The 12117-nt window shown below is 41.8% G+C and overlaps 1 protein-coding gene across 1 annotated transcript; it reads right to left on the reverse strand.

The window, feature by feature from the left end:
* Nucleotides 1–1286: 1286 nt before the first annotated feature.
* Nucleotides 1287–6851, reverse strand: SELENOK (selenoprotein K). The gene is made up of 4 exons (XM_052643479.1): nt 6743–6851; nt 3501–3591; nt 1944–2027; nt 1287–1371 (listed from the first exon to the last, which is right to left on the reverse strand). Exons 1-4 carry the CDS (start codon nt 6759–6761, stop codon nt 1287–1289), a joined length of 279 nt encoding a protein of 92 aa, XP_052499439.1. The 5' UTR covers nt 6762–6851.
* Nucleotides 6852–12117: the final 5266 nt, after the last annotated feature.

Raw genomic sequence — 12117 nt, forward strand, 5'->3', positions numbered from 1 at the left:
TGAAATAGTTATGAAAAAAATGAATAGTACAGACAATTCTATTACTGTTCAAAGCAGGCTTTCCTTGTGGCTCAGCTGGTACAGAATCTGCCTGCAATGAAGGAGACCTGGGTTCAGTCCCTGGGTTGGGAAGATCCCCTGGAGAAGGGGAAGGCTACCCACTTCAGTATTCTGGCCTGGAGAATTCCATGGACTGGATAGTACATGGGGTCACAAAGAGTCGGACATGACTGAGTGACTTTCACTTCACTTCACTGTTCAAAGCACTGGAATAAAGAAGAAAAATCCCTAACCAGGTAGAGCTTTCACTACATTCAGATGGGGTTAAAGCCAACAGGTAGCATCTCTAGAACTAAAATTGGCAGATAGACTGAAGCCCATAATTTTAAAGATCATTTATCAAACGAACATTCTGTAGCTCAGGTCTGTTGGTTATGGCTTTATAAGTACCCTGCTAACTACATTTGGTAGCAAATAAGACATACTGTATTAAAGATCCATGGGACAGATAGGTTTTAAGATTAAGTTAATTCAAGAGATTAGATATCATATGCATACTACTGAAATAAGCACAGCGATTTATTTATAAATGAGAACAAAAAACCCAACAATGAACAATATTTTATAAGTTGAAAAAGGTGACACTAATAGTAATCAATACAGTCTTTTATTTTCCTTTAAATTTGCAGCTTTCTGAGTTTTCATTTTATAAAGATGAGAAGTTGAGAAGTCAGCTTTGTAACCTAAAAATATTTACTTATTAAAACTATATTAACACTTTCACAGACCATACAAAAAAGATGAGACAAATGTGCATTTATAGAACTGCGTTGTCAGTCATGCCAGATCCCTGCAGAGGGAATTCCCAGCATGACTTCATTCGTCTGTGAGGACACAGAGCAGTCCTAGTTTAGACGTACACGTTCATCTAACTTGTCCAGCATGATCAGCACTCCATTTCTTGATGGTTTCCTTCTGCTATTAACGTGCACGTCCAGTTGTCTGCTTCTTAGAGCAGACATTTACCTGAAAGAGAACATTATAATAGTTACTCATTGGTAATTCGGATCTATATGAAAAACTCAGTCATTGCATGTTATAAAACCTTCTTCAAAAGACATTTTGATTCAAAAGATAATTTTTCAAGGGTTAAGATGTAAATGTTTTTCCAAATAAGACATCTGAGTATAAAATGCTGTCACTTCTGTTTTCCTAAAGAAAGCCTTCCTAAGGAGGCATTTTCAAAATGAAATCTCTGGAGAACTGCAGACTGTAAGTTACCTTCCTCATCCACCGGCCATTGGAGGAGGATTAGGGCCCTGCAGATGATTAATTCGACCCATTCTTCTTCTGGGGGGGTTTCCTGGTGGCCTAAGATAAGAAAAGTTAATTTCTACTGTTTAGTAGGTTCTTTTCAAACACTCAAATAGATCCTTTTCTTAAAATAGGAACTACCATTTAGATCTGAGTTGAAAATTCAAATACTGAAAGAGACCAGACACATTACACACATGAGGAAAAGTGAGTCAAGCAAGAATTATGATAAACTGAACAACAGCTCCTATAAATGCCTACCTCAAACCCAACTCCAGTTTATTTTAGCCATATGGAAACACAAGCCTCACCCAGTGCTGCTGGATCTTGAGATTCCCATTAGCAGCTGGAAATCTATAGACTCTAAAGTGAAATCTCTAGATTTTAATATTGACCATCGCTTTTCATTCTCTAACTTAGACTTTTCCCATAGGATATTTGATGTATTTAGCTTTGTCAGATTAACTCAGATTATCAAATCAGAGGCAACTTGTTTGATTTACAATAATGCATTAATTTTGTAAAACAGAATTTAAGCCTTTAAATGAGCCTAACTATGTCTGTCTGCCTATTTTTAATACATTACACAGAGGGGTAAAAACATCTTTTATTAATTTAAAGAGTTATACCCTCTTCCGTCATCATATCTGGAATCAGATGAGCTTCCGTAGCCTCTTCTCTTTTTCACATCTTGTTGAAGCAGAGTTCTGAAACTGAAAGGGGCAGGAAACAACAGAAGATCCACTTTCAACACTGAAAAATTTCCATGGCTTCAACTATCATCTCTGTGGGAGAAAGACCAAACTAACTTAGCTCCAAAGCCCCCTTTCTTGAGGCCAGCTAGACAACACCATCTATCACAAACACAGGTTTCAACATAGTATACTGTGTTCTGTGCAAGCCTCCATCCCTTGTCTTTCTTATTTGCTGTAACTCTTCTAGACAGAGTCTACGAATGACTCTGAAACCAGAGTCAACTCCAACTTTCTTCCTCTGCTTGGTCTTGATTGTCAAGCCCCAGAGACTGCTTTTAAAGTATTGCATGTGTGTTTACTGCGCCAAAAGCTTACCTAATGTTACCTTGGGGAAAGAGGGACTGAGGTGGTATGCCAGAGGCACAGGGCTTTCTGGGAATTCTTTTAAATGGAATTTTCTTTATTTGTAAAGGGGAAAGGATTTAACTAAATTAAATTAAAATTTAACTAAATTAATTAAATAAACAATATGGAGGTGAAATTTGTAAGAGATTGCAAAGAAGTCTTGCAGTGAGTACCAAACTTAGGCCTTTCTATCCCCTGTTGTATTTCTCTATGGTAGTCTCTTCTATTTTACCCCTTTTAATTTATGCTACATGCAGCCATCAGATTAAACTTTATATACCAGAGCTACCATCAAATTAAGTATAAATATCATAGGCTGATTTTCAAACTTCTCTGCCATCTTTCTTGTGTCTCTCCCACCTGGAATAACCTCGGATGTCCACCTCCCACCATCATGCCCTCCCCAAGGCCCCTTGTAAAATGAGTATTTACTGACATTAAAGTCAAGGAAGAAACTATCTCCCACATCTCTGGAGTTCTTGGCCCATGAGACACTCAAATGTATGTTTAAATTTTGGATGAGTAAGACTTTTTAGAAGTTGATGAAAAATTTTCATAAAACAGAATATGAAAGACCAAAAAAAAAGAAAGAAAGAATTTAACTAAGAATTGCTTGAAATTATGGTGAATTATGTGTATCCTGTGTATTGATGCTAATCCTTCACTTAAGAAAAAAAGTTTATGGCTTGGGAGCTTTTAAAATTCAAGATCTAATTCCCCTTGTTTACTCAGTGTATATTGTGCAATAAAAGTTGCACGTACACATGAAAGGTGGAAATAACATAAAGTGAGGTATGTCATTGGGCAACAGAAAGAGTTGGTCTGGCCCCATAGCTGCAGGCTGAAATGGTGACCACGAGGGCTAAGTCATGGTCAACCTTACTAACTCAAGAAGATATTTATAATCATACAAGGGGAGTTTTCCCAGTATATAGGTGTTTATCTCTCTTAGAAAAACTATTAATAAAATTCACAATTGAAAACTGCTTCAGGAAAGCGGAGCTTGTTTAAGATACCAACATAATGTCTCTAATATACCTCTGTCAACTTAAATATCAGGGCTATTAACAGCACTACTATACTTACAACAAAACCACGAACTCAGCTATTCCCCAGAAGAAATCTGTTATAAAAGATAATCTCCATGGGGACTGACTCCTGCTGTCCAACACTTGTCCTGCAGATAAGAATGAAGAAACTTTGGTTAGTGCTACAAATCCCTGACACAAGACACATTACACTTAATCAGTCGGGTAACGATCATAAGCTCAATATTCAACATGTTCGCTGTTCCAAACAGTCTATGCAAGGAGAAGTCTGTTACGTGTATATGGTCCTAAGGAAAGGTTTGGGGAAGTGAAGCTCTGTGATCTAGAGGTCATTCCTTTCATATGTCAAATAATGCCTCCTATAGTTTGTAATTTTGGGTGGGTGATATCTCAAGAATTTTTCCTTTTTTAATGAGGTAAAATATACACAAAAAATTTTATCACTTTAATCATTTTAAGTGTACAATTCTATGGCATTAAGTACATTACCATACAACCATCATCAGCTACTTCCAGAGCTTTTTCACCTTTCCCAACTACAACTCCACACCCCTTAAACACTAACTCCACATTTCTCCGCTCCCCAGACCCTGAAAACCACCATTCTACTTTGTGTCCCTATGAACTTGACTGCTCTAGGAAACTTGTATGAGGAATCATACACTATTTGTACTTTAACAACTGGCTATTTCACTTAGCACAATATCTTCAGGATTCATCCATATTGTAGAATATGTCAAAATAGCCTTCCTTTTTTAGGCTGATGAATATTCCACTGTATGAATATACTACATTTTGTTTATCCATTCACCTATTGATGGGCACTTTGGTTCCTTCTTTAAGAACATGGGTGTACAAATATCTGTTTATTCAAGCATTTAGAGGAAACAAATGAGATAAATGAGTATAAAGAATGCTCACACCGCTTCCATTTCCTAGATGTGTTTGGAGTATCCCTTTCACTTGCAAAGTCTCTTGCCTAGATAAAAAGACTGTTTGGAGTATCCCTTTCACTTGCAAAGTCTCTTGCCTAGATAAAAAGACTGTTTATACATACTCTTAAAATCTCTATAACCACGTAACAGTTGTTATGTTAAAATTCCTATAAGTCAAAAAATTTGTGTGCTCTAAGTACTAAAGAGAATTTGGCTTACAGCTATTTCTTTAACAGAATGCTGTTGATCCTAATTACAGACTCCAGTTTTATCTTACAGAAAAATGCATCTACTTTTCAAACCACTTTAAATAATAGAAGCTATATCAGGAAAAGTGAATACTCTAGAGAGTTTCAGTCTTGCAAATCAACAGGTCAGAATATTTTGAGAACAGCCATCTGTCAACTACCTGTTCTCTCCATTTTCCCAAGGGCTTCACCACACTCACTGCCACCCACCCCCTCCCCCCAGCTTACCTTTCCTCTTTCACAGACCAACTTACTTTCAGTATCCACTTGGATCTGAGCTCCTACACAGCTATTGAGAAAAAGGGGCTACTACAGAGTGTGAGGGCTTCCCAGGTGGCTCAGTGGTAAAGAGTCCACCTGCAATGCAGGAGACATGGGTTCGATCCCTGGGTCTGGAAGATCCCGGGGTTGGGAGGATTCCCTGGAGAAGGAAACAGCAACCCACTCTCGTATTCTTGCCTGGCAAATGCCATGGACAGAAGAGCCTGGTGGGCTACAGTCCATGGGGCTGAAAAGAGTCTGACACCGACATGACTGAGCAACTAAACAACAACAGTATGTGATTGGCTTGGTTCTGCCTCTTACTAGCTCTGCACCATTGAGACATTTTCCTTCTCTAAGAAAAAGCATCACAAGACTAGTCATCATATACATTTGTCCGAAAAAGAAAAAGTCATCTGACAGTAAGAGAAAATTTCTGTCATCTATGAAATACTGATACAGTCCTTCTAAGAAAACAGATCTAGCTAGAACTGGTCAATTTCTTCCTATGCAGTTCTAAAGAACCTATTGAATGCATTTGTACCATTCAGTTTTTTGTGCTTTTTCTCCCAGTTTCTGAAGGCAGAAACTTCTCCTCCCTCAGATAGAAATAAGTGGCTTGAAGGCAACTGGCTTTTCTCAACTACACAAGTGAGATTAGAGGCCCTAAGAAGACTTTATTTATGCAGATGAAAAACGACAAGGCATACACAAGACACGCTACAAATATATATAAGTAGTCAGTAAATAATAGAAGCTGCCAGCCTTAACCACAAAGGATGTAACACCAGGTCTGCAAGTGCCTAAAACCAAGACGAAACTTTTGAGTTTCGGAGGAGAAGAGAGATTTTGAAAAGCAAAGAAATGCAAAGTGTGCTCAGCCAGAAGACTTCAGACTACAGTATCTTCATAGCCTCTTAAGGTAAACAGATGATTCAAACGAAACCAGGATCTGGCTCCTGTGATCCAAGAACTAGTTAAGAGGGCACCAAGACATTTGTGTCACCTGAGTCAAACAAGTGGGCAGGCAGTTCTGACTTTTCCCCCCAGTCGTATTGTGTCTTTCTTTCCGTTCACTGTCTTTGGGGAACCACTGAATTAAGTCTCTCTCAGCTTCTCCATTCCAGGAACAATCAGCTTGTTCCCACAGGGAGTGCTGTTTCTCCCTATGCCCCTTGAAATTAGGGCAGAAAATTACCTGCGTGACGAGCTCTCTCTCACCTGGGGCGGAAAAAGTCTATCCAAAGCTTCTAGTCCAGGCTCTTACAAGTTACGGAAAGAGGCAGCCTAGTAGACAACCGCAAGGAAGGTGACGTCAGCCTACCGGCGTTAGAAACCCAAATAAGCCATCAGAACTACATCTGTGATCCTGGGCAAACTAATTCATCCGGCTGCGGCTAAGTCTCCACCCGCAAAACAGACAATACTTTTCACCCGGATAAGGCGATTTAGAGACTGAATGCGTGGACACACGAGCGACTCTTTTAAAAGTGTCCGAGGCATAGCGCTACGCAGATGGTGTAAACACTGTGATCTTCACTATTAATACTTAAGGACACTGACGCCCGAAAAGGAAAGACCACTTTTCAAGACCCACAAGCAGAAGCTCCAGGAGGGCGAGATCGCCGGACGCTCGGCACAGCAGTCGTCAAGGGGACCTCAGCCCCCGCCGCCGGCTCAGGGACGATCGGCTGAGGAGCTGCCGGCCGCCCCTAGCTCCATTTGGCCGGGGGGCGTGCACAGGAAAGCGGAGCCGGGTCGGCGGACGAGCATGGAAGAAACCCGGGGTCCGGCTTCCCAGCGCGGAGGTCGCCCACGTTGCCCCTTCAACTCACCATTCGAGATGTAAACCATTTTGCCTCTCCTCCGCCTTCAGGGCGACAGCGACACCTGGCCCCTCTTGGATTCCTGATCTCCCTCCGCGCCTCCCTCTGACTTCACAGGCCGTGAATAGACAAAACGGTGACCGAGAAGGGAGGTGGACAGAGCCCATTGGCTCTACGGGGACACGCCCCCCACCCCCGACCTGCGTTTTGGCCACGTCATGCCCGCGACTTCCGGTGTAAAGCGGCGGCTGGGGCCGGGCATCGCATGTGATGTTGCGGATATATCCTGTGAACATTCGCTTTTTCCAGGAGAGCTGGTTTGCTCCGGCTGGAAAAGAGGCGCTGCTTTCTAGTTTGGAGGGCCCAAGGCTGGGGAGTCAAGGCTACGTGTGGAGTGGCTTGAAGAACCGTTCGCAGGAGGAAGTTCCTGAGAATTTTCCAAAATTGTGGATCTTTGGGGGTGTGCCGGGAGGGGCCTTAAGGGAAGAGACGGTGATCAAACCGGAAAGAGCCTTATCGTGAAGCCGTCGGGAATACACAGGCACTGGCTAGACGATGGGCTAAGTCTCTTTAGAACTAGTGTTTCTACTCCTGGTTCGCTGGAAGTGGATGGAGTTTTTATCAGCTCTTGTGAGATAGCTGAAAAATACGGTAGCGCCAGGTATCTATACCTTACTCTGCTAGTTTTTATTTTATTCCTGGCTACTGCCAGGAATAGGGCTTCCCTGGTGGCTCACGCCTGCCAACGCAGAAAATGCGGGTTCCATCCCTGGGTGGGGAAGATCCCCTTTAGAAGGAAATGGCATCCCACTCCAGTATTCTTGCCGGGGAAATCCCATGGATAGAAGCGACTGAGACAGCACACCGTCATTGTGTGGTATACCAGCAGTGTGGAGGTGACAGATGAATGAGAAGCCATCTCCTGGTCATTGATTAAAAATGAACCACATACCTCGTGCTGATGGCTACTTACTCCTCCAGTCACTGGGCTACTTTCTGGTCCTTTACCATGGCAATCTTATTCTTGTCCCTTTGCTTTTGTCCTTGGCTGTTCTTTCTGCGTGGACTCCGTTATTTTTTTTTCCTCCAGTTGTCAAGCCAAGTGTGTTGTATCCTCAGAAAGTTCCTAATATCTTAACTAAAATGAAATTGAAAATTACATTTTGGGAATAATATTTTGCATTTAACGATGTGTGCTAAGATTGTATATTCCAATATCTACAATAAACAAATATTTATTTTCATGTTGACTTCTTCAACAGCAGTTTCCTCCCCCAAGTGCATACTAGGACAAGACAATATCCTTCATCTGAAGTTTTTGCATCGCAATCATAGAGGTTTCTTTCTACACAAATATTGACATGGGGTCATTAGTTTTCCCAAGGACCTTTCTTAACACAAGCCATGCCATCATCATCTCTTACCTGCTCTTGTCTAGGTGTCTTCTACCTGAAATCCCAGCTTCCACCCTTAACCAGCCTTAAGCAGTTTTTCACACTGCAGCAAGACCAGCCTTAAAGAGTTTTTCACACTGCAGCAAGAGTGATCTTACAGAGGAAGTAATTTCCTGCAACCCTTTTAGACACTAAAATTTAATGATTTCCTATTGGTCCCAAGATCCAGTTCCTTGTCAGCATCTACAGGCCCTTCCCGACCTATCCATTTGATTCCCCCTTCACTACACCTCCTGCCACAATCCCACTGAAATTTTGCTCTAGCAGCATTGTTCATTTAGTCTCAAGCACCCAAGTTCTTTGCTGCCTGCAAGACTGCATGTGCTTTTCCTTCTTCCTGGGGCACTCTTACCCTGACTTCTTGCACAGCCAGCTCCTTTCATCTTTTAGGTCTTAGGGCTTAAGTCACCACTTCTGAATTCCTTCTCTGGGCCTGTCATCTCCATGATTATTTTCTTCATAGTACTTGTCACAATGTGAAAATATTTTATGTCATAACTGGCTTGTTTCTTTCCAGAAAACATAGATGTAAGAGGTCCAGAATCTTACCTGCCTTGTTCCCTCTTACATCCTCAAAGTCTGTCATAGTCCTTGGCAGGTAGTAGGTATTCAGGTATTTGTTGGTAGAGAGGGAGGGAGAGAAAGAGAGAGCGATCTAAAAGGACCCTAAAAATCTCCCCAGTCCCGAAAGTTGGAAGGGAACTAATATTAGGATCTCCCAGGTACTAGACAAATGGCTCTGTCCCCCTATCCCTCCATCTAGATTATTTCTTCCTCAGATTTTAATGCTGTGATTCCCTAATCAACTACCTTTAGCCTTTCCCACTGCATTTCATGCTATGTTTAGCCACTCGCTTAATCCAGTTTTGCCTCTTTTCCGCTCACTGCTTTGGTTTCTAACCACCAGCGGACAATGAACACCTCAGCTTCCCTGGTCTGGCATTGAGGCCTTCCTAGATATATCTTCTTAGGTTTATCTCCATGATTAATTTCCTAATGGACCTTTTCCCTCCTTGTTGCTTCTGCTCATTTGTTTCCTGTTGATGGGAATCTTCCCCGCCTCTTAAAATCGAATTCATCCTTAAGGTGAGGCATGTTCCTATTAAATGAAATAATGAATAGCAAATGTGAAACGACTTTGCAAACTGAAAAAATAAGTATTTCATATAGGTAGGTAGATAGATATAGATAATTAGTAGCAAGATGAGCTGGGGACAAAGAACATTTCCCCCCTTTCCCTAACCTTTCATGTAAATAATTTATTGCATGTTAGTTACCAGCCACATGTGGCAGTTGAGTAGTTGAATATGCTTTAGTCTGAACTGAGATGTGCTGTATGTGCAAAATCACAATAGACGAGAGATATAAAATGAAATAATGCTAAATACCTCAGTTTTTAATATTGATTACATGTGCTAAGTTGCCTCAGTCATGTCTGACTTTTTGCGACCCCATGACTGTAGCCGGCCAGGCTCCTCCATCCCTGGGATTCTCCAGGCAAGAATACTGGAGTGGGTTGCCATTTCCTTCTCCAGGGGATCTTCCCGACCCAGGGATCAAACCCATATCTCTTGAGTCTCCTGCACTGGCAGGCAGGTTCTTTACCGCTAGCACCACATGGGAAGCCCAATATTGATTACATGTTGAAATAATATTTTGGATATTGGATTGAAATATTTTACTTAAAGTAATTTTGCCTGTTTCTTTTTACTTTTTAAATGTGACTGCTAGAAAACTTTAAATTACATACTTGGCTCACATTTATGTTTCACATTATATTCCTTTTGGACACCACTGGGCTAGAGTGAAGATGTTATTAGCCTGGCACAGAAAAGGTACTCAGTAAATATTTGTTGAAGAGCTGAATGAATGAATGGTCTTAATAATGACTAATATTTATGCACAATTTACTATGTGTCAGGCACTGTTCTAAGCACGTTTTACTCATTAGTTTAATCCTTATGACAACAATAATAATAGCTAACATTTATATAGTACTTACTGGGGCTTCCCTCATAGCTCAGTTGGTGAAGAATCTGCCTGCAATGCAGGAGACCCTGGTTTGATTCCTGGGTCGGGAAGATCTGCTGGAGAAGGGACAGGCTACCCACTCCAGTCTATACTTGATCTTCTCTTGTGGCTCAGCTGGTAAAGAATCTGCCTGCAATGTGGGAGACCTGGGTTTGATCCCTGGGTTGGGGAGATCCCCTGGAAAAGGGAAAGGCAACCCATTCCAGTATTCTGGCCAGGAGAATTCAGTCCATGGGGTTGCAAAGAGTCAGACACGACTGAGCGACTTTCACTACCTTGTACTAAGCAATGTTCTAGGTGCTTTGATGTATTAATTCATTTAGACCTCAACCTTATTGAGCTCTACAGTTTTTCTCATTTTACGGATAAGGAAACTGAGTCATAAAGAGCCCAGATGACTTGCCCAGGGTCACAGAGCTAGCAAGAAACAGCTGAGATTAAGACTAAGAGTTTGGTTCTATAGCTTATGCGCTTAACTCCTACGCTAGGGAATTCCCTGGCAGTTCTCCGCTGAGGGCTGGGTTCAACCCCTAGTCAGGGAACTAATGTCCCACAAGCCGCATGGTACAGCCAACACCACCCCCCGCCCCCAAATAAACCAAACACTGCCTCTGCACACACAGGTAGAGGAACTGTATTGAGAAAAGGGGGATATAATCCAGTGTGATACTCACGGAATGGGAGGTGGTCTCTCAAGCCTAAATGCATCTCAGTTTTCTCAAATTTACAAAATAGCTTCACATGCTTTTTCTTTTCTAGACACCCTAAGCATAAAATCCCCCTGTGCTGTGCTGTGCTTAGTGGCTCAGTTGTGTCCAACTCTTTGAGACCCACATGGACAGCAGCCTGCCAGACTCCTGTGTCCATGGGGATTCTCCAGGCAAATACACTGGAGTGTGTTGTCATGCCTTTCTCCAGGGGATCTTCCCAACCCAGGGATTGAACCCAGATCTCCTCCCTTGCAGGTAGATTCTTTACCAGCTGAGCCACCAGGGAAAACTAAGCATCTCTAAATTGATGACATAGGCTTCACTGTTCCAATCCCTTGGCCAGAGGGAAGGGCTATTCTGAATGACAAATACCTCTGGAGCTGGGACTGGAGTCAATCCCACTTAAACCACATGGGTAAACAGAGGTGATATTTACTACAATATAGTGAAGGAATGGGTTTCCCTGGTGGCTCAGTGGTAAAGAATCCACCTATCAATGCAGATTCAATCCCTGGATTGGGGAGATCCCCTAGAGAAGGAAATGGCAACCCACTCCAGTATTCTTGCCTGGAAAATCCTATGGACAGAGTTGCTGGGGGACTACAGTCCTTGGGGTCGCAAAAGAGTCAGACACAACTTAGCAACTAAACAGCAACAGTGAAGGAATGCTGTGTAACATCAAAACAATAAGATGCCTTCAGTACTGCCTTTAAGGAACATGGGAAACAGATGGCATTTACATTCTTCAGTAACTTTTTATGAGTTTGTTCTAATGACTGCCTTTGTATTCTTTATTTCATTAGGGCTCAGATGTCTCAGCTCTTTGTCTTTTTTTTTCTACCTTATATTCTTTACTGATGTTTACACAGTAACTTTTTTTTTTATTCCTTTTAAGTTATATAGTCTCAGACTGGATATGCTGTGCAAATCAGGGACTTACTTTTTTGAACCAGTATAAGCACTTCATCCTTTCAGTTGAACTGATGGTTTTACTGCTCTACCAGTCACTTAAACTATTTGAACTCATTTTCTGCATCAAAATGGAAAAAAATACTAGAAATTCACAATACTAACTTCTTGGGAGAATTTGGTGGATTAAAAAGTTGGGGATTTCATCTTTAGTCTCTAAAGTATGTTACTGTTACCGTTCAGTTGCTGAGTCATGTCCGACTCTTTGTGACCCCATCCA

The sequence above is a fragment of the Budorcas taxicolor genome, chromosome 1 (assembly GCF_023091745.1).
Source record: "Budorcas taxicolor isolate Tak-1 chromosome 1, Takin1.1, whole genome shotgun sequence".
Taxonomy (NCBI): Eukaryota; Metazoa; Chordata; class Mammalia; order Artiodactyla; family Bovidae; genus Budorcas; species Budorcas taxicolor.